A 23,922-nucleotide genomic window follows, 5' to 3' on the forward strand; every position below is an offset into this window, starting at 1 on the left:
TTTCTTGATTTCATAGTGCTTCTTCCTTTTAGATATTTAAAAAGTTCTTGAAATCTTGCCTACAAAGAAAGGGCTTTCCTCTAATAAAACTCTCTTTCTCAGGAAGATCATACCATAGCAGCACTACCAGCTTCATTTTCATGCTATTAGCCTATACATCCTGTTGAGGTAATAAAGACAAGTAAGTAAATAAGAATTTTCTGAAATTTTATGTTTTAAGATTAGTTATAAAGTACACATTTTCATTTCTTTAAGTTCTCATATGACCATGACACTGTAGGGGTTTTGTTGATGTGGTTGTGGTCATTTTTCTCTTCGAGAGTATAAAAGCATTAATTATTTAACAAACATTTATTGAATATCTATTACATATCAAGTTTTGCTCTAGATGCAAGGGTTACAACGATCATTTTGTGCGGAGTACTCATAAAACACCTTCAGTCAATGACAAAAGACATAAGACTCATGGCTACTTTTGAACATTTTCCTTTACAAATTTCTTTCATAGTCCCTTTTGATTTCAGTTGAATAAACAGAAAGTATTCTTTATTAATTATCTTACAAATAATTCAACTATAAAATCATTTGCTGTAATATATGCATAATTGCTCTTGACTGACATATGCGTTTTTATTTTGTTAATAAAAAAAAGTGAACTTGTTTCACACTGTGAAAAGGGAATAGATGTCTTATTTTCACAGTGAATGGGACAATTAAGAGACCAAATGAGCAAATGTTCATCTTGATTTACATACAGCAGAAGAATTGGTGTTACTTAACTCAGGGAATTCCCGACTTTGAATATGAACTTCTATATTACAATTGTTGACAGGCAGACATTGAGTTTAGTAAACTCATTCTAAAGAAACACTTAGCAAATATGTACAAGATTGGACTTTAGTGTTAGTATATTTTCTAGTTTAAAATATCGTTAAGAATCACAGTTAACCCCCAAATTGTCAGACAGATTGCAGAAATATCAGGGCTGAGTGTAGAGAAACTATGTTCTGGAGGAATAAAGTTGACAGCCTGTGCGATGTTGGAGACCTTGGAGGTGAGACCGGCTTCATTGTTGGCCAGAATTGCAATGTAGATCTGGGTGCCGTTTTCTATTTTAAAACTTGCTGGTTTGAATTTAAACGTTTCTTCTGAGCCAGCCTCTTTAGGTATCAGACCGGAAGTATTCACTAAAGTAGCGTCGTTAAAATCTTGGAGACCAGGAGGATGCCGGCTCATTCTGATGACGTATCTATGCGCTGGAAGAGAGAGATACCATGCTGGTTAGAGTCGTGAGGATGGGTGTCTGCCTCTGCACAGCGCCTGTGTGGGAGTTCCGGGCAGCGCATGCGGGCTTTAGACTGAGAGCCCAGATACCGTTTGTGTCTGGTTATCCCATCTCACTGACTTTAAAACAAGTATACAAACAATTATTAAAACGCAAAATGTCCAGTTTCAGTATCACAGGAAAGCTTACTTCAGTATCATATGTGTGGTCATTTGAATAGGCTTAACCCTTGGGAAATTGACACTATTAGAGGGTGGCCTTGTTGGAGGAAGTATGTGGGAGGTGGTGAGCGTTGAGACCCTGCTCCTAGCTGCCTTATTCAGTCTTCTCTTGTTTGCCTTTGAAACAAGACATAGAACTCTCAGGACCTCCAGTGCTATGCCTGCCTGGATGCTGCCATGCTCCTGCCTTGATCATGGACTGAACCTCTGAACCTGTAAGCCATCCCCAATTAAATGTTGTCCTTTAGAAGGGCTGCCCTGGCCATGGCGTCTGTTCACAATGGTAAAATCCTAACTAAGACGGCAGCTGGGCTATTGCTGTGATAGGCCTGACCATGCTTTCCTCTGGAGGAATGTGGATTTTGGAACTTTGGAAAGCAGTGGCCTGCTTTAAGTGGGCTTAATGAGCCATTCTAGTAGAAGCATGGAAGGCAGTGGTGTTGAGGGTGATTTAAACTGTGGGAAGTGTTTTCTGAGAGCACAAAGAAGCTGTGTCCAGAGATACACATCGCATGGGCAGCTGGACTTGGTCATGTGTGACAGTCACCCGGATGATACTGGTTTTGAAGGCATGAAGGGGTCATGAAGAGCAGCTGAGGCTGGGCACTGTGAGAAGCCAGGAAAGGTCATTGGTGAAGGTGGAGCCTTAGTTGCAGTTGATGGCCCAGGACTGAAGGGGTCATGCAAAGGACCCCTTGGCACCATAAAGAGAGGCTATTGGTGAGGCCTAGTTCCAGAGGAGGACTCCAGTGTTTTGGAGATGCCAGTACCATAGGGTGACCACCAAGAACAGCAGCAGCAGTGGAATGGAGTCAACCAGAGCCTAGAGTGCTACAGAGGGCAGAGCTGGGGGATCCCAGAAGATCATGTGTGGATCCCAAACATTGGAACAAGAGGCTGTGAGGTTGAAGTTGCCTTGGATACTCCAAGACAGTAGAGATGCTGGATCCATGGGATATCTGCTGAGGAAAGCTGCTATCAGGGAGCGGAACCAGCTCAGGAGAAAGAATTGTGTTGCAGTCAACAAAGATCAAAGGAGTTGGAGATTTGAAGAGAGCTTTGACATCATATATAAGTACACTGTAGCTGTCTTCAGACACACCAGAAGAGGGCATCGGATCTCTTTACAGATGGTTGTGAGCCACCATGTGGTTGCTGGGATTTGAACTCAGGACCTCTGGAAGAGCAGTCAGTGCTCTTAACCGCTGAGCCATCTCTCCAGCCCGAGCTTTGACATCAGACATGGAGACACAGAGCTTGGAATTTGCTCAGCTGGCTTTTGGTCTTTCTTTGGTTCAGTGTTTCCTGACTCTGACATTTTGGAATGGAGATATATATAATATATATATATCCTGTGATGTTGGAAGTATGTGATTTGCTCTCTGATTTTATAGAAGATCACAGTTAAATGAGTTCCAGATTCTCAGAAGAGACTTTGAACTTTGGACTTTTAACATTGTTGAGACTGTCATAGACTATGGGGACTTTTGAAGTTGGACAAAATATATTTTGCATTATTCTATGGCTAGGTATGACCCCATAGACTCATGTGTTTGAACAAGCCTATGGGAGCCAGGGAGTGGAATGTGGTGGCTTGTATATGCTTGGCTCATGGGAAATAGCACTATTAGGAAGTGTGACCTTGTTGGAGGAAGTGTGTCATTGTAGGAGTGGGCTTTGAGGTCCTATGCCTGTGTTTTACCCAGTGAGGGAGAGGGTCTCTCATGGTTGCCTTTGGATCAAGACATAGAAAAGAGCTCTCAGCTCCTCCAGCACTGTGTCTACCCATGCACTGCCATGCTTCTCCCTCGCTGATAATGGACTGAACCTCTGAACTGTAAGTCAGCCCCAATGAAATGTTGTCCTTATGAGAGTTGCTGTGGTCATGATGTCTCTTCACAACATGGCTGTCTGAAATGCTTTTCCTTTAAACTATTGCTTTATCAGGGATGGAAAGGAGAAGGCTTATATGAGTGTTGACTGACACTCCGATGCTGACTTTAGTAATCCACCTCAGTCAGTGATATCGATAATTGATACTGATATAGAAAATATCTTCTTATGTTTTGAAACATGAGAGGAAAAACATCTAATGTCCTCTTTTGGCGTGGACCCTCTGAACTGACCTGGGTGCTTGTGTGTCTTTTGTGATTAATAGGTGACCGAGAGTAGAGATCGTCCCTAGAAACTTGACTGTGTCTGAAAACTCAACAATCAATGAACAGAATTTCCTAAGTATAGATATACTTAGAAAATTCTTCTTAGCAAGCACTGTAGCAGAAAGCGGTTTCGTTTTAAAGTAGTTTCAAGGCTACTCGGACAGTGAGCAGAGGATGGGGAGAGGTACTTAATCTCAGAGATGGGTCTAGAATTTTAAATTAAAAATACAGGAATATGGGGTTGGGGATTTAGCTCAGTGGTAGAGCGCTTGCCTAGCAAGCGCAAGGCCCTGGGTTCGGTCCCCAGCTCCGAAAAAAAGAAAAGAAAAGAAAATACAGGAATAACTTTGGCCAATTCCAGCTTTCTTGAAGCTCAGTTTTTATATTTATAAATAAATGACTAATGGCCTATAGTAGACACTCCATAAATTTTATAAGTGAGACACTGGAAAAACTTTAGGAATAAAAGCCAATGAAATTACATTTAGAAACTTTAAATTCACCATCAAACTCACCTCTTCCTTTATCGAGAACCTTGCCAGGGGCCGTCCAGGTAAGGTGAATATGATCACCTTTAAACTCGGCCTCCAGGTCTGTAACTTTACTGGGTGGGAACACATGAGCGTGGCCGCCATCAGGGGGCGCTCCGGACACAGTAAACGACTCTCCAGAGGTTAGTCTGCTGAAGTCTTCCACTGCAGCTTCTGTAGCTTCTTCTGGGACTTCCGGTCTGGGTGGATTCAGTATAATTTTACCTATAAAAAACACCCCCAGGTATTTGTCACTCTGATATTGTCAGTTCTCATGCTGACCTTACATCTGGTCAGGGCTCATGTAGATTGACAGCAGACACTGAAAAGCAGCACTAAGGACTGGAGAGATGGCTCAGTGGTTAGGAGAACTGGCTGTTCTTCCAAAGGATGAGGGTTCAATACCCAGCACCCACACGGCAGTGTCTTTAGCCCCACTTCTAGGGGATCTGACACCTTTAGATATACATATAGGCAGAACACCAATGCACATAAGGATAAATGTTAAAATAATAAGGGGAAGAAACGCTTGCTTAATCATCATTTTGAAATGTGGTAAGTTAAAAGTAATTTTTAACCCGTTTTACCCACCGCCTTCACGTGAGTTCTGGGGCAATAATATTTGTATTTATTCTGCTTGAGCATTTACCACAGGGATTGTTCTGTGAGGTCAGGAAAAGTATTTTTCATTGGAAATGAAACAAACTGAAGAAGATGTTAACAAAATATGTGGAAATGTCATTTATGCTAGGTCCACTGACATGAATATTGTTTTAAATCATATGGATGACTCCATAATTATATACTTGGTTTTTCCATGTATGTTCTATTCAGTGTATGAGATCTACCTATCATCTATCTATCTATCTATCTATCTATCTATCTATCTATCTATCTATCTATCTATCTATCTATCTGCAGGTAACTACTAATCTGTTTTAATGCTACTTACCATTTTCAACATAGCCAGGTATATATAAAGACTTGTTCTTTTGTCTTAAACTTAGTCTGGCTTTGCTCTTTCTTGCCTGGACACGCACTTTTAAGCTGTATCTACCATTTCCGTGATAATCTGTAAAATATCTCGTGTAGATGCCATCATTTTTGACAGTGTCAGCACCTTGATAATGAAGCACAGAGATTAGCCATATGATAAGTTAAAATAAAAATTGCCGTTGTTTGTGCATTGGTGATAAGAGTTTCCCAGAGAGTATAGCACAGTTTAAATACTAGCTCATACTGTTTTGATCCAAAGCCTGACTACGTGCTAATGCTGATGTTTTACAAAATATAATTTGCAGTAGACATTTAATTAACATTAGCAGTTATTTTTATTTCGCAATAGAAACTTATCTGAAAATAACCCCCAGAACAGACCAAGACATTTAGCAAAGAAGCAAGATATAAAACCGATGTAAGAAAAATAATTAGCATCCAGCTTTTGTGGGATGACAGTATTGTAACCAATGAAGCTTATCTGATGTGAGGTTTTTACTGATTAAAGAGTCGGTAGCTTTCCTATACACCAAAAATAAGATGCTGAGAAAGAAATCGGGAAAACAATGCTATTTATAGCACCTTATAAAAGTTAGGAAGAACTTTAATCCAGGATGTGGAAGACTTCGTCAATGAAACATTTAAACCCCTGAAGAACGAGATGGAGAAAGACAAGACAAGGCAGAACGTCTTTCTGTGCTTACACAAGCGGGACTAGAATTGGGAAAATGGCCGCACAGCCCAGAGTGATCTGCAGACTCATTCAATCCCAATGAAAGGTTTAATGGCATTCTTCACAGGAATAGGAAAAATAAATGTACAATCCACACAGAAACACAAAAACCCCAGAATAGCTAAACCAATCCCGCAGAAAGAGAACAATGCTGGTGGCATCGCCATGTTTGTAAGTTATACTATAGAACCCCAGGAACAAAGTAGCGTGGCACTGCCCTAAGGACATCCCTGAGCACCATGTGCACGTGGAATGGACCACAGGACCCAGCATTAAACCCACACCTTTTCTCTCATTTGTAGCTATTGAAATTTATATAGATAAATAAAATTATCTCTCAAGGTAGAAGTGAGACCAGGATAATAAAGAGTATTGGTGGGAAGGGGTGGGGGGGAGGGAGAAGGAGATGGAGGGAGAGAGAGAGGAAGGGAGGGAAGGGGGGGAGAGGTGGTACAGGAAGGTGAGTGTGGTTAAATCTGTTAACATACACACATGGAAAGTCTATAAGTATATATAATGAATACTAAAGAAGAAGCTGACCAGAACAAAGAAAATATATCTGGACACAAAAAGCACAATGCAAAGTCCTAACACTAGTGAAAATGGAAAAATTGTACTCTCAAGTTCCACAGGAAACATGAAATTGATAACAGACTTTAACCAAAAGAGATGTGCTTATGTCTTGTTTTGTCAAGATAACCAAGTAAAAAGTTTTAAAGACACTGTTACCCAAATAGGTTCGTAAGTATTTAAAAAAATGTCGACATCAAAGTTAGAGAATTCTATTGGAGAATTTAAATTCGGTGGTGTGGATACAGGCTCCATTACCTGCCCCGTTGTCCCAGAGCTCCAGGGTGACTCGACTTCCATTTTCAGATTCTATGACGGCTGTGACATTGGCTCCCAGAACAGGCAAAAACCCTTGGCTGACCCGTGCATACACAATCATCGGACTAGGGTACTGGGCTGTGCTCTGACTCATGTGAGCGGTGGCCATGAGGGGCTGTGTGGTGGGACTTCTGGCTCGAGTGGTCACTGTCACAGTTAGCAACTGAGGTTTGACCCCCTTATTGAAGAGGCTGTAAGTCCAAGTTCCTGTCTGGAAAAAATTTCTCTGTAAGAGCTTTGCTAATATTTTCCTGCTACTTGGGATGTACAATTGCTTGGAAAAATAAACAAGGTTAAAAAATTTGGGGTGCTGACTGTGGAACCCAGTCCTCATGCATGGTAAGCAAATGTCCTACGAATAGTAGAGACCTACATTCCTAACGTCAATAATAATTTTAATAGGTGATTGTTAAAAACCAATAGATTTGAATGCTTAGATACTCCACTAATTTTTAATGAAAATTATTCTGTCATTGTTTTTAATACTGTAATGTAACATGCTTTACTTTTTAAGCACAAGGATAGATTAATAAAGCATCATAAAAAGAACAGACTTACCTCTGCAGTGCCTGGTATTTGAAGTCGAGCAGATCGAATGTTTAGTTTATTGTCTTGGAAATCTGAGGTTGTATATTTTTTTCTTTTTGGATCTCGAAGAATAATTTCTGGCTTTTGGACTGTCCAGGTAATAACAAAGAAAGTGTCGTTGCCAATGGTACTGTCCACAGGTACTGTACCATTTATCCATGTCCCCCCTCCAATATTGAAGGCTTTGCTCTCCAACTGTAACAGAAATAAAAAGTAAACACATAAAACCCATTTATTATTTTAAGTAGTGGAATTTTCGAATTTAGGCAGTTCACAGTAATCTAAAACTCATATTTAAGGTTAAGTTGCAATGATGAAGATTTAAAACATTCTCTAACTCATCGATCCATCTCTCTCTCTCTCTCTCTCTCTCTCTCTCTCTCTCTCTCTTTCTCTCTCTCTCTCTCTCTCTCTCACACACACACACACACACACACACACACACACACACACCACGTCAAACTAAGAATAGAAGACTGCAAGAGAAAAAGTAACCACATTTTATATGCCATATAAAAAATTCACTAACAGTGTTTTTCATAATTTTTTTTGGCAAAAGAATGTTTTATTAGAGGAAGAACAGGTAATAAGAAGCGTAGTCGGAATTCATTGCAACTGTGAAGAAATATTGCAACGTATTCTCTCCTCACGCTGACCTGCAGAGCCTGCTGGGAGAGGTTGCCACTTGCAGAGGAAATCCCACTGAAAGCGTCCATCAGGCTGTTCACATCTTTGTTGGCATAAAAGCGAAGCCCTCCTAAAGGGGAGTTTTCAATGGGAAAACCAAATGTGCCGTCAGAGATTCAGTTCAAAGTCCACTTGCTATTTCTTTTATTATTAAATAAAAATTATATGTGTATGTACGTGCCTGTGCGTGTGTGCATGTGTGTGTCCATGTGTGTGCATGTGTGCATGTGTGTGTCCATGTGTCCGTGTGTGTATGCGCACATGTGTGCACGTGTGTGTGTGTGTGTGTGTGTGTGTGTGTGTGTGTGAGCACAAGTGCGTGCATGCTATACGTGCATGCATGCACACATGCCTGCAGGGAAGTCAGAGTTGCTTCTCTCCATCCACCATGTTGGTTCAGGAGTTGAATTCAGGCTGTGAACTTGAAGGGAAGCACCTTTACTCGCTGAGCTGTCTTTCCAGCCTAGAGTAAACATTCCCTTTTAAACTCCACAAAAGATGAGTTTCTAAGAATGGCATGGATATTCAGATTATTTCTGAACTTAGCCAAACCTATACTAATTAAAAATCTTATTCAAAATACATAAGATTTAAAGATAAATGGGAAAATGTAAGAATAAGGCAAATTTGATCATTTTATGCGAGTCAGCAAATAAAGTACAGCAGTAAAACTGGCCTAAGTACCCAGTGGCTCTATCAAAGTGAGCCTTAAGATGGCTCGGTATGTATGAGCCAGAGGCTGATTTCTTAGTTGGAACAAAACACACCTAGACTATTAGAGGATGGCCGTTTACAACAGATACGACATGGACAAAATGCAAAAAATAAATGCTGGGAATGAAAGAGAAGAGTTTTGGGTGCGAAGACTTAGGAAAGACTAGATCACAAAGCACAGGAATTAGACAAATGACTGTCAGAAAGGCACCAACCGGTGCATGTTAACAAAACTAGCAAATGTCAGAAAGGTCGACCGGAAGATCCTGGAAGTAACCCAGGCAGGGGACTGTGAGGGCTGGGTTAGGGCGTGGATGGGAAAACTCGACAGGAAGAGAAGATACGGAAATACTCCAAACTCAGATCTCGCGAGATGGTGGGAGCAGAGTGGGCTGATGGGAAGTCTGAGCTGGTGACCAGAGTTTTAATTGAGGTCTTGAGAAAATCATTTGTAGTCTCCGGGTTTCCACCACCTCACCTAGAAATGAGACGTCTAACTCTTTACTGCGGGAGGGAATGGCATTTTGGGATTGAGAGGACACTTCGGACTTGTATTTGAGTAACCATGGAGACCGAAGCTTCTGTTAAGTGAGAGGAATAGAAACTGGGTGAAGGACTAATGAAAGCGGCAGACACTGAATAGTTAAAGGCGGTGTCATGTGAAGAAGTGGAGAAAGAACTGAACTTGAAGGTCAAGGAAGAGAGAAAAATTAACATTAAGGCACAGAAGTGTTGAAAAGCTTCCCACTTGACGAACATCTGTCCCAACTCTGGAAGTCCCGAAGTTGTACCTGTCATATCCGACAAAGTCTCCAGTTCTCGGGCAGCTTTAGGCCCCAGGGCGATGGTGTGAATGACCGCACCGCTGTGTTTGACCACCTCAAAGCATGAACTTATTAGATCATCTTCCCCATCTGTTAGCAATACAATCTCAGAACCGGAAGTACTCTGGTCACTGGAGGTAATTGCCTGTGAAAAGCAGGATGTTAATGAAATGCTGTCACTTCTGAATAAACTTGGGAACACACATTTTTAATATTCTTTCTTAGCTGAGTTATCCCATGGAAATGAGCAAACACTAGACTTCTCAGTACTTTTAATCCTCCAGACGTACACACTTCGCTATTCAATTGAGAGAACAAATCTCCAAGAACAGTTTCTGGCATAGAGCAGCTACTAAACGGATAAAAATTAAAATTAATGTAAGTAGCTGCTGTTATTATCTCCCCCCCGAAACACTTGACGAAGACGCGATGCTTCTAGACACGTAGGTTGGCTTCAAAGTCAACAGCATTTGAAAAGTCACGACACGACCAAAGCAAGACTGAATTATTTGATATGTGACTTTTTTTCATGCATTTTATTAAGTTGCTACTAAAGGAATTTTATGATTTTCCCCCAAAACAAAACAACGTTGGCTTATCATGTAGGACAAAGTTGATACGTTTTCAGTTATAATCGGTTTTCATAGTTTTCTAACTTCTAATTAGTCTCGGTGTTAGGTACCTTGGTTGTAGGTACCTTGAGAAGAAATTGTTTTCTAACTCATGCTTAGTCTTTCCTGAGATTTTCCTACACACACACACACACACACACACACACACACACACACACACACACCTCTTATAGATTGTTAGTGTAATGATCAAGTTTATAGACTGTAGAGAAAATGTCCTCAATCCTAGATTTGGCAATTGTCTTACAATCGATAGATTTCATTATTCTAAAGTTCAGCTTCATTTTGTGCAGAATGGCTTTAATAAGGTTACCCAATGCCTAAAAGTATAAGGGTACAACATATAGCTACTTTTTAATGATTGTGAAAGTAATACATTGATATGATTTCATTAAGCAAAATCTGTTTTTTTACTCACATTTTAGAACTGAAATGGACATATGATAATTATTTTCAAGATGGCAAACCTTTGTGGACAGTTACTTAGATAATTGCCACAATTAAATTCGGTAAACACTACTAACAGCCATGTCACCTGGGTCCAGGAAACAGATTTTCAATTCTGAGTCGCTTTCACGAGATCCTTTAGATAATACACAGGAGAATCTTGGGTTCTTAAAACCCATCTGGTTTCTGACACGGGTGCCATGAAGGAAGCTAAGGGATAGTGCGAGTCGGTGGTCTGCATACGACAGCAGTGTTGACTCCCACACAAGGGGAACGAGCCACGGGAATGATCTTCTGTTTCACTGGCTCAGACCATGACCATGAAATGGAGGCTGACTTGGGGCAGGAGAGATGAGACGGACACTGTGACCTCTGAGTACAGCGCTAGAAAAGAAGCCTGCATTTTCAGGTCCACAACCATGATTTCATTTTACAGCCACCCGCTTTTGTTGATTATTGCTTCCAGTAATGCCTCCTGTTTAAAGTCAGTGAGCTACAATGTGTAACATAGTTGTTACAAACTTCTCTCTACCCATTCGGTGGCACTATCTTCTATCCATACAAATTCTATTTACCGATGAGATCCCAGAGAAACTGTAACTCCTCAATGAGGTTTGGATAATCATTTGCCCAAGGAGAGTTCCCCTTCTCCACTCCCGGGCGGGCGCCATTCAGCGCCATTCAGAGTCTCACAGTTTTACCAGAGGAGCAATCGCCCACTGAGAGGGTGTGGCTTTAAGTTGGCGAAGCTCCTTTGCTTTCCTTTCAGAAGTGCTCTGTGTCATTCGGATCAGAATGCTATTAAATGAGAGAACTCTGAGTTCATGACCCTATTCAAGGGTCAACAGGGAGGACGGGAAGCAGTAAGCAAATGGTTAAGCTACATGAAATTGAAAAGATTACCTGAAATCCTGCTTCCAGTCCCCTGCAGATTGAAGTCCCCCCAACAGCCTGCTGAGGGAGATTTCCAGTGATTTTCTTGTAGTCACCGGTATTAGTTATTTTTATCAGGTAATTTTGGATTTGGGCAGTGCTGTCAAAAGTGACTAATCCAACCATAGATTCCTTTTCAACAATTTGAGTTAAGTACAGTTCCGCTGCTTGATTCATTCGAATAAGGCGGTCTTCCTGCAGGAGAAAGAGTATGAAGAAGAGCAGAGTCGGGGTTGGGGATTTAGCTCAGTGGTAGAGCGCTTGCCTAGGAAGCGCAAGGCCCCGGGTTCGGTCCCCAGCTCCGGAAAAAAAGAACCAAAAAAAAAAAAAAAAAAAAAAAAAAAAAGAAGAAGAGCAGAGTCTCTTCGAATCCTGACAGATTAATGAACGATGGAGTCATCCATGGGCCATAGAACATGGCGATAAATAATGGACATCAAAAAGTTAACTCTTCTACACAGTGGAGTACTATTCAGTCACCAAAAACAATGACTTCATGAAATTCATAGGCAAATGGGTGGAACTAGAAAATGTCATCCTGAGTGAGATTACACAATCAGAGAAAAACACACTTGGTATGCACTCACCGATAAGTGGGTATTAGCCCAAAAACTCGAATTACCCAAGATGCAATCCACAGACCACATGAAGCTCAAGAAAAAGGATGACCAAAATGCAGATGCTTCAGTCCTTCTTAAAAGAGGGAACAAGGGTTGGGGATTTAGCTCAGTGGTAGAGCGCTTGTCTAGCAAGCGCAAGGCCCTGGGTATGGTCCTCAGCTCAGAAAAAAATAAAAAAGAAAAAGAAAAAAAGAGGGAACAAAAATATTCATAGGAGGGGATATAGAGGTAAAGTTTGGAGCAGAGACTGAAGGAATGGCCATTCAGAGCCTGCCCCACAGGTGGCCCGTATATATACAGCTACCAGAACTAGATAAGACTGATGAAGCTAAGAAGTGCATGCTGACAGGAACCGGATATAGATGCTCCTCAGAGGCACAGCCAGATCATGTCAAATACAGAGGCGAATGCTAGCAGCAAACCACTGAACCAAGAACAGGACACCCATTGGAGGAATTAGAGAAAGGATTGAAGGAGCTGAAGGGGTTTGCAATCCCATAAGAACAACAATATCAACCAACCAGGGTGGTTATTCCCAGGGAATAAGCCACTACTCAAAGACTACACATGGACAGACCCATGGCTCCAGTTGCATATGTAGCAGAGGATGGCCTTGTTGGGCACCAATGGAAGGAGAAGCCCTTGGTCCTGCCAAGGTTGGATGCCCAGTGTAGGGGAATGTCGGGGCAGGTGGGAAGGGGGAGGTGGATGGGGAGGGGAGCACCCTTATAGAAGAAGGGGAGGGGGATGGGATAGGGGACTTATGTCCCAGAAACTGGGAAAGGGAATAACATTTGAAATGTAAATAAAAATGCAATAAAAGGAAAGAAGATAGAATGAAAAAAGTTAACTATTTCATGTCATTAAAAAGTTTAAGTTATTTAAACATTAGTTGTCGTGGTTTGAAAGCCTTCCGAGTCTATGCTGTATTACCCAATAGTTACCTATTTGGAAGTTTCTGCTAAGGAAATTATTATTTTTTTTGTCTATTTTTTATGTATGTGAGTACACCAGCACAGTCCTCAGGGCATCAGATCCCATTACGATGGTGTGAGCCACCATGTAGTTGCTGGGATTTGAACTCAGGACCTCTGGAAGAGCAGTCAATGCTCTTAACCTCTGAGCCATCTCTCCAGCCCAGGAAATTATTTTTAAAGTACATAAAAAAATGCTCATTAGAATATATTTTTAAAAAGTAACACTGTGAATATATCCAAAATGTCCATTAATAAAGAATTATTTGAGAAGGCTATGGGACATTGTTTATATAATAAAACCATTCAAACTTGCATCTGTGCTCTTGATGGGCTATTGCTGCTTCCAGAAAACCTACATTATTAAAATAACTCCAGTGACAAGTGTGGAGGCTCCAACGGTCCCCAAGCAATAGACATCACTAACGTTACTTTTGACTGCTCTCCAGCCCAGAACTAGACAGTAAGACAACACATCTTAGGCTGGAGTATACAGAGAAATCAAGCTAGAGATAAGCAAGAATCGTCTTCCCTGATGGATAGCTTTCATGCTGCCAGAAGGAGCTATATAGGCCACTGGAAATAAAAGGTCATTGGGATGGTCTTATTTAATGGCGGACCCTGGGTACTACAATGCCCACCTGCCGAACAAAAGGTGTCCGGTGGTGTAATGGTCACACCATTGCTATGGGTGTAATCAACTGCTTTCTGATCGGAGGTGAGACCCTCTCTTCAAGAGAGAGGCTGAGCCCGAGGCTGGGGTGGTCGTAAGTGGTAGTGGGGAACCTACTACCGGTTTCCCCATGTTTTAAAATACTTACATTTTGCCTTCTAAGTTCATACCATAGATTAGTGCTGCTTCCAGCTCCTAGTTTCTGGGGCATTCACAGAAGCTTCTTTTTGCAGTGGGAAGTGGTTAATTCAGAGAACCATAACTGGTCAAAGTGCGGAGAACAAATGAGACACTGTATCGTGCCTTCTCCCCAGTCCAGGAAACACTCTAGAGAGGTGGAAAGAGCCTTAGACCGGCGCTGTGAGGCGCCCTCTTCTGGACATGACGTGGTCACTGTACTACGAACTCCGCTCTGGTTTCCTGCACAAGATCAAGTCCATCCACACCAACATCCCTGTGTGGATGGGGGAGAGCTCAAGAAGAGCTCTGGGCAGTTCATGGCAGCGGGGAAAAGGGATTCATCTTGCCTGTGCTTTCTCTATTCAGCAAGTCATTACTACAATATCCTTCAGAGTCGTAGGTATAATGACCGAGTTGGAGTGAGAGGTGGTAAGACACAGGGCAGTGGGGTTTTATATGTTAAAAATATACTACATACATGTATGAAATTATGGTAAGTATTTTACAATTTATGTCATGGCAATGGGCCTACATGTCTGCAATCCAAGCACCTGTGGGCCTGAGACAGATGGAAGGACACAAAGCTGAGACCTGTCTGGGTGACATTGCGAACACCAGGCCACCTATGGTTCCATATCATAACTGGGTCTCAGAAAACCAACAGACAAAAAAATTAGTGTCAGAATGCATGCCTAGTATTTACAAAGCTCTGGGTTCAATTTCCATGCACACGTGCGCGGGCACGTGTGTGTGTTTGTGTGTGTGTGTGTTATTTTTCATGAAATATTTTTTCTTTTTCTTTTTCTTTTTGATGAGTGTTTATAGTATATTCTATAAAAGTTGGATTACAAACATCTAAAATATAACAATTTTGAAGAAGAAAAGCATATGCAGTAATAAAAAAACATGAAATATTGAATGGTGAAATTGTACATTTTTTCTTTTGTACTTTTTTTTTACTAGGAAGAACTGAAAGTTAAGGAGTAAAAATGACTTTTAATTCAATAAAAACATTGTTTTTGAGACAGGGTTTTTCTGTATAGCCTTGGCTGTCTTGGAACTCACTCTGTAGACCAGGCTGGCCTCTAACTTAGGGATCGACCAGCCTCTTCCAAGACCTGGGATTAAAGGCATGTACCACCACTGCTAGGTTCAATAACTTGTTTTTTAAAAACTTATTCTAGGTAATTATTTACATAAAATTGTTGGGTAGATATTCTTGGTCATGAATATATATATATATATACACACACACACATATATTTGATCATGATATGTTTACTAGAACTAAACCTTAGAATAAATTATAATTCTGTATTTAGCTTAAATACTCAATTTAAGAAATTCAGCATATAGTGCCTTACTGTGTCCATGCTTCCGGATTTATCCAGCACCAAGCAGATCACTCGCTGTCTGGACTTGAGCAAGGAAAACGTGGGTGGAGGAGGGGCTTCTGTTCCTCTCATGGGAGGGGCCTGCTGAAAGTCAGCGGACTCCTTGATTACGTCCCACGTGCTTCTGCCATTGCATATTTTGTTTTGTAGGTTTGGGGCTTCCGTATTATGGGTTTTTTCTGTGCAAAATTCAACCACCTGAAAAAAATCAATTGAAACATGACATTGCATAGTCTACAAGGGCTCATCTTTTTTCTTTTCAAAGACAGAGTTATTTGTCATGGGCATCCTGAACAGGATTTGTCCCCTGACAATCCTGTTTATACGTAGACACTTCCCCATCTATTTTACGTGCTTTTAGTGGCAGTGAGGAAGAAACGGGAAGTACTTACGGAATTGAGATTTTGCATGAACATTATGGAGGCCCTGGCAGTCTGAATTTTGTCTGGGAAAAATTTACATTTGGGTTCATACAGCCCTGTCCTCGAGTCCCATCGGCATAACCTTGTCACATCGCTGCCTCTCTGGCGCTCATGGACCGCCTTAGAGCCCTTGATGTCGGTAGAACACCTATGATAAAAGAATTGGATTACCTTGGTGGTGCTAGGTATTGCAAGCCCTCTGCCATACCACTGCTTCCTTAGTCCCATGCTATTTATTTATTTATTTATTTTTATAAATCCCTATGTTTTTCAGGACTAGGAGTGAAATCAGCATCCTAAAGTCTGTGGCAACTGCGATTGGTCATCATCTACCAAGCCCTCCATTTTGACAAGAGTGGATACAGGGTGGAAGCCATCCTTGCTGTGGATTGTGATAGGAATGGTGGTTTTGAACCTTTATTATTATCTTTTAATGTTTCTGTATATGTCTGGTCTATGTGCTTCTTGTATATGTGCATGTATGTGTACATGTTGAGGACAAAGGGCAACCTCAGCTATTATCCGAAGTCATTCCAGTCACCTCCTTTGAGGCACGGTCTCTCCTTGGCCTGGAACTCACCGATCGGGATAGACCATCTCCTACCTCCACCCCCGGAATCTTCCTTCCTCCCTCTCCCCAGTGCTGGGGTCGTAAATATGCACCACCATGCCAACTGTTTTGCGTGAGTTCTGGGCATCTTTCTTAGGTTCTCATGCTTGTGAGGCAAGTGCTTTACAGACTGAGACATTCCTTGTCCCGTGTAAGGAGAGAGTCTGATAAGGTCTAGTTTCCTTATTGGTTCTTGATTTGTCAATAAAGAAGGCCAGGAGCCAATTGTTAGGTAGAAGATACAGGTGGGACTTCCGTGGCTCAAGGGGAGGGAGAGGCAGGGAAGGAGAGAAGAGGCTTTTCAGCCATGCTTTGGAGGAAAAGGAAGCAGCAACCGTGTAAAACGTCGGGGGTAGCTAGGGCCTGTGGCTCCGCTATGGGGTTGACAAAGATGTATGGCAGGGGCTCTTTGGAACAAGCCAGTAAGTTTAGGGCAGAAAGAGAGATGGAGATAATAAAGTGGTAAGGGCATGCATCTGCAGGCAGGAGGTATTTTCACCCAGTATCTGTGCTTAGCAGGCAAGTTAAGGTAACGAAGCAGTGTGTGTCTTTCATCCTCGGATTCAAAGGCAAGCCGGGTTAGGGCTGGTTGCGATTGATCCTGGAGCAAACCCTCGTGGAACCAAAAGGGAGCCGGGAAGGGGCTCGGCAGCTCCTGGCAAGGCACCAGCGTGCTTTTAAAACTACACATAACAGTTGAGAACAGCGTTTTTAGTTCATACTCCTTATCGCCATTGCTTTGAACTAAAGATAGCAGTTACTGCATTATAACAATGCTGTAAAGATGAAATGAACTAAGAGTTATGTAACAATTCCTGACTAAAAGTTAAGAATTGTTTTTGGTGGAGTGTGGTGAGTCAAAATTATGCTTTACAATGAATAGCCTAGTTAAAGCACCAGTGGAAGGGGAAGTCCTTGGTCCTGCCAAGACTGAACCCCCAGTGAACGTGATTGTTGTGGGGACGGCGGTAATGGGGGGAGAATGGGGAGGGGAACACCCATTTAAAGGGGAGGGGAGGAGTTAGGGGGATGTTGGCCCGGAAACCGGGAAAGGGAATAATAATCGAAATGTAAATAAGAAATACCCAAGTTAATAAAGATGGAGAAAAAAATATGCTTTAAATTCTCTTAAATTCCCACGTATGATGGCACGCGCCCGGCTTTGGCTTTACAGTATTCTTCGCTTTACCTTTTGACCTACACTGAAGGAAGAGGTGAAGGTAATTAATTCAAACCCTTTGGACTTCGTGCCTAATAAAGGTAGTTGTCAAGGTCCCGGCAGAGCACGGGAAGAGGTAGAAGAACACGAGAAAGGAGCAGAGCTTACCTTTCTAGGAGAATCTCTCCATTTTTAAACTTTGTGATATTAGTTCTCTTCCAAGACTTAGCTTTAGGGCTAGCCCCGAACTTACATATCATGGAATTTCTAGTTACTGGCATGCTATAGGAACTCGGGGATATACTTTTTAATGATTGGTTTTAAGGAAACTCCTTAGTTTACAAAGCATTTATTGTTCGATAATTCTTTGTTTAGTTTTGCTTTTATACCAGGATCAATTCCAGGAGATAAAAAAAAAAAAAGGACGAAGACAGAGAGGCCCACACCTGCTGCCTGGGAGCTTTTCCCAGCATTGCCAATCGATCAGACCTCAAATGGGAGGAGCAGAAAGATCTAGAGATAGTTTTGTGGAGTGAAAGTGGGAATCGGAGGTCAGCACCCTGCTCTCTGCTGAGCCTGAGTGCACTGGTCCAGTCCAGGCAGCTCAGCAGACCACAAACCGTGCAGGGGCGGGGTGGGTGTGGGTGTGGGTGTGGGTGGGTGTGGGTGGGTGGGGCAGATGTTTTCTAGAACCCTACTTCATCTGATAAATGTTCTTTCAAAGACTGGCTGCCTTGTGATATCAATTTCTATTTTTCTTAATACTTTTCTCAATATACTAAGTCCTTGCTACCTTTAGTTTGAAGGCTTAAATACCTACCAGTTTACACATAGAGTTTGATTAGATTTCCCCAAGAATTTTATTTCTTAAAAATAAATCAATGTACTCACGTATCCTCATGAGACCCACGATTTCCCACCAATTTAGAAGTAAAATATACTTCTCACAAAGCTGCCCAGCAACTTAATTGGCTTCCATGAAGTAGCTGTGCCCTTTAAAGTTTTGAAAGAAGTGGAATAAAAGAGGCATAGAATGGAGGGAGGGGCGGGTCTTGAGAGAAGGTAAAGAGGGGAGAAGAGACAAGTGTCACGTCCTTTTCTACAAGGAATTAATATAAAGTACACGTGAAGAAATCAAAGTGTAAAGTAATATTGAAAAGGTGAGTAGGCTCGAGTTGGAATTTGTTGATGTCTTTGGGCTTACCGATTTCATTTTTCTGCTGTCAAGAACCAATGTTTGTGAAATTCCAGTGTGTACTGATTTGAGGCCCTGTATCGGAATATCTTCATTCCAAGGCAGGGACACCAGAATTAATCGTATGTGCGTTAGTACAAAATGGTACATTTTGAATAGTGTGGTGAACTGTCTAGACACCCTGTCACTTGAACTGCCCGATACGGTCTGCTGAAGACCCTGAGGTAAGAAGTTGTGGAATCAGATAGTTCACACAAATACCTTGTCACTTCGATAGTGTTCTTTCCAGATATGTAGAAAGGCCGGTCCTCATTATACTCATCAAACACTCCCCACCGGAGATGAGCCCACTCATGGACAAAGACTCTGCCTGAGAGAGAAGACTGTCATCTACAAAACTGGTTAAAATATTTGGATACACTTTCCTTCTAGTTTTCAAACACTCTATTTCCCAAGTTGAAATTCTTACAAACTCTAAGAAATTGATAGTTTTTAGTAGCTCAAAATTTTGAATATGCTAATTACAAGTGACCCACTTTATATATAAACTTGAATGCACAAGTAGGTGGAATATAACTCATAATTTCAAACGTAGGTGTTAGTTAAGGCGTAATTTTCTTAAAGTCTTAGAAATCTACATTAATGGTAGTGGTTTGCTTTTCCCCAGTGGAACTAAGAAGAATAAAATAGCTATTTGTACCTCGGGGTCCATAGTTACGCACGTTATCAGTGAGCAGGAAGTTTGGAGTGAAATGTATGTACCGTCCTCTGTCCCCACACTGCCCATATTGAAGGGTGTAGGGATTGTCTCCATATTTCAGATGAGAATTGGCAACTATGACATCTGCCTAAAATGCAGAACAGCGAACCCAGTCAGATCCCAGGAGCCTTAGAATCCAGAGATTTTACAAACAAGGACTGTCTCACTTAATTGATAAAAGTTGGGGCTGAGGAGAGGGCTCTGTGGGTTAAGTGCTTTCTGTTTATACATAAGAACTTGAGTTTCAGTCCCAACACCCACTCAAAGTCTGGGTATGGTGATGTGTGTTTATAACCCCAGTGGTGAAGTGGCAGAGACGGGCAGACTCCTGGAGATTGTCTGCTAGTCTAGCCAAATTGATGACTCTCAGGTTCAGTAACCGATCTTATCTTAAAAAGTTAAAGGTCAAAAGCAAATAGAGGAAAACACCCGATACCAACCTCTGACTCCTACGTGATCACACACACATACACACACACACACACACACACACACACACACACACATGCACACTGGGGGAGAGCATGGGTGCATACACACACATACACAAACACGTGGATGTATACACACCGTCCACATAATGTACACGCATACAAACAGCAAAACGTTATATTATGACTAACTTAACGATTAATAATTCTTAAACCTTGTGAATAGTCATTCGGGAAAGGCAAGAAACCGTTTAGGAGCTGGACATGAAACCTACTTTGTCATATGATTCTCGTTTTGGCATCAAGTACTCAGATTTTGACTTCCAGGTCATCGGGACTAATATGCTTACATTCCTGAAGTAAAACCTTCCTTGGCTGGCTTCAAACAGGTAAGTAGAGGCTTGAGTGACCATTTCCTGACAAAATGAAAAGTGCTTTGTGGTAGCAATCTCAAAACAAACGAGCATGAATGTCTATACCCAAACCAGAAGAAGCAAACGGGGGTTCCTCTTCCTCAAATACGTTTGCACAGAGTAACTGAAAGGAAATGAGATACATTTGATGGAATCTCTTCAATCTATAAACTCATTTCCATATGCCCAAAGCTAACCCTGACCTTCGCCTACCTGCCCACCCCTCCAGTTGGCTGTTAGATTGGAAATGGGGCTGCAATCTCTGAGTGAGGTATGAAAGCAATTAAGGTCAGAAGTGTGTTGTTCATCTAATCAATTTCCTTACAGTTGCCTTGTTTAAACTAACAGGGAACTTCATGTCTGGTAACTATTGTATTTTATGTTAATCAGGATTGTTTTTGCTTTATTTTGAGTTATTGCCCAAGCGGAGCATATAAATAAATGGCCAGATTATAAAAGAAACCATGTTTTTGTAAACTTTATATATGAATGCATCTACACCCTTCCCCCCATTCCTCCCATAACCTTCACTCTCCCTAGCTAATCGATGACCTCATCTTTAATTATCATTGTTACATATGTGTATACACAGCTGTGTCTGTAACCCACGGAGTCATTCTGGCATTGCTCAAGTGCTAAGAAGAAGGATAAGTAAGACTGCTTTGCTTGGCTTGCTAGTTGCTACAGTCCTACAAACAAAGAAGCCTTCTGCTCCGTAGCACCACATGGAGGTGTTGCAAGGACCTAAGGACAAAGTACACATTACACAAATGTCATTATTACACAAATGCAGTTAGGGACAAGTAAACTTTAAGTGTGTGTAAGTTTTCCTTTAAGGTAGGAGAGGTAAGGGTTTTCGGTTTTCCAAAGCTGAGCGTGTAGGAGCAGCTGGAGGAGTGCGCAGGACAAGCTGCGGGAGCTTCTGCGTACATCCGCTGTGCAGACTGTGCGAACCATTATTAAGATAAAGTATGAGAACTCTTCCCCACTGCTCTGAAGTCTATCACTTTACCTAGTTAATAAATTAACTGATTTTAATGTATGATAAAATATAAAGCTAAGCAGGTTCTCATCTTGACCCTAGATAATCCTGAAGACATAATGGAGATGTCAGAGAGCCCTTGGGAGTGTAAAACTGTATGTGAGTGTGTAACGGTGTGTGTGTGTGTGTAACTGTGGTGTATGTAACTACATCTGAGTGTGTAACTGTGTAATGGTGTGTGAGTGTGCGACTGTGTGTGCGTGTGTAACTGGGTGTGCAAATGTGTGACTATGTAAATGTGTATGTGTAGCTGTGTGAGTGTGTAACCATGTGTGTAATGGTGTGTGAGTATGTAACTGTGTAACTGTGTGAGTGTGTAACTGTGTGTGTGTAACTGTGTGTAACTGTATGAATGTGTAGTTGTGTTTGTGCAACTGCGTGTGACTGTAACTGTATGTAACTGTGAGTGTGTAGCTGTGAGAGTGTGTAACTGTGTGTGAATGTGGAACTGTGTGTGAGTATGTAACTGTGTGAGTGTGTAATTGTGGGTGAGTGTGTAACTGAGTGTGCAAGTGTGCAACTATGTATAACTGTGTATAGCTGTGTGTGAGTGTGTAACCGTGTGTATAACTGTATGTGAGTGTGCAACCGTGTGTGTAACGGTGTGTGAGTATGTAACTGTGTAACTGTGTGAGTGTGTAACTGTGTGTAACTGTGTGAATGTGTAGCTGTGTTTGTGCAACTGTGTGTGACTGTAACTGTATGTAACTGTGAGTGTGTAACTGTGTGAGAGTGTGTAACTGTGTGTGAATGTGCAACTGTGTGTGAGTGTGTAATTGTAGGTTAGTGTGTAACTGTGTGAGTGCAAGTGTGCAACTATGTGTAACTGTGTGTGTAGCTGTGTGTGAGTGTGTAACCATGTGTGTAACTGTGAGTGTGTAACTGTATGAGTGTGTAACTGTGTGTGTCAGTTCAGATGCTCAGGCAACATAATTATTGACCTGAAAATACGCAGGTAATAAAAATCCTTCTTACCTTTAAGCTTGGGATGAGTCTTTCATCCTCTGGTACACTGGGGTTAATTGCAATGACCACACCCTCATATCCATTGTTGTTGAGATGGACCTTGAAGCTTTTTGTGTCCTGCAAGAGGTGCAGGGTGAGGAACAGAAGGACCTTCAGCACTGGCACCATGCTCGCACATGCTATGGTGAGACAGTGGTGGCACAGAAGGGTATTTATGCTCAGAAATTTGAATCAAGTCCAGAAATTTGCATAATTTGATAGAAATGCTGATATCTCTTGGGACTTTCCTTTTCCCGCCTAAAGCCTTGGTGATTAAGTGGCATGGATATTGGCATTGTGGTAAATACATTTATTGTAGTTTCTAAGCCAGTAAATAGACAGTGTGGAGCTGTCACGATGTTTTGCTAATTAAGTTGTGTTTGCTCAAGTTTATTTTGCAAAACTGTAATCCTTCCAGTGCTTAAGTGGGGAATGAAGAGTCCCTAAATCTGCCAAAGAATACCAGAAAAACCGGCTATTAGGTGGGAAACCACCTTCTTGGCACAGTCCTACCTCCAACTGTTGATAATATTCCACTTGGCCAGCCCAGGCTTGATGCACCTTACCGCTAAGATCTTCCTACATTATCTTTCTTGGAGCATCTTAATGCTTTTCAGCTTCCCCGAGTCACTGTGGTATTCTGTCTTACTGCATAGGCTCCTCTCAGCAACTTACCACATCTCACTAGATTTATCTTGTTAGCAGGAGACTATTTTTCTGAGCCTAACTTCTCTCTCAGCCTCAATTTCCCTGACTCCAAATGAGATCGGCGAGGTCTTTTAAAAGGAATGTTGTGAAGATTAAATGTAATTAACACGTGAAGCAGGGTGTGGGGCCTTGTACTGCTGAGTAGAGCCCTCTCCGTTTTTTTTTAAAGGCCAGAAACAACAGAAGAAAAAAAAACAAAACATGAGTTTCCTAGGGTCATCCGCAGTGAGAATTTTTGTGCCTTTAAAAGCACAGAAACATTATGGGAATGTGTTTTCTTTTTAATCCCAGGTGCGAGACAGGGGGCTGCTTTGGATTGACTGTGATTTGCCTCGTGCTGTAGCTGGGGCATGATTTTGCCAGATGCTGTGTCTCTGTGCGTGTGTGACGTTTGGAATCCTGGGAACTCTTCAGGGGTAACATTAGCGCCCTGAGAGGTGGAGCTGCTGTTGGTGAGTTTTTGGTCATTGGTTGGATGCTGTTGGTGGTGGTTTGTTACGTAGTCGTGTGCAAAGAAGGTGCCCGAATCATCAGTAAGGAGTTTAACAACAATGACACCCCCTCGCCCCTCTATTCTTTTTTACTTTCCTATCTAATGTTAAGGGGTTGAAAAGGTGGGGGAGGGTGGAAGAAAGAGAAACCCACAAAGTAGCAAAGAGAAGTACACTTACCCAATATCCAGTGGTCAGCCCTGAAATT

The 23,922-nt window shown here is 41.8% G+C and overlaps 1 protein-coding gene across 1 annotated transcript; it reads right to left on the reverse strand.

Moving 5' to 3' along the window:
* Nucleotides 1-336: 336 nt before the first annotated feature.
* Clca5 (chloride channel accessory 5) lies at nt 337-22,663 on the reverse strand. The gene is given in 14 exon segments (NM_001013202.2): nt 337-1,256; nt 4,181-4,420; nt 5,148-5,315; nt 6,753-7,023; nt 7,371-7,595; nt 8,057-8,157; nt 9,593-9,770; nt 11,608-11,832; nt 15,449-15,676; nt 15,871-16,048; nt 19,126-19,234; nt 19,565-19,712; nt 20,331-20,471; nt 22,486-22,663. Coding segments are annotated over 14 exon segments (2,712 nt in total). The 5' UTR covers nt 22,645-22,663; the 3' UTR covers nt 337-915.
* Nucleotides 22,664-23,922: the final 1,259 nt, after the last annotated feature.

The sequence above is a fragment of the Rattus norvegicus genome, chromosome 2 (assembly GCF_021556685.1).
Source record: "Rattus norvegicus strain SHRSP/BbbUtx chromosome 2, alternate assembly SHRSP_T2T, whole genome shotgun sequence".
Taxonomy (NCBI): Eukaryota; Metazoa; Chordata; class Mammalia; order Rodentia; family Muridae; genus Rattus; species Rattus norvegicus.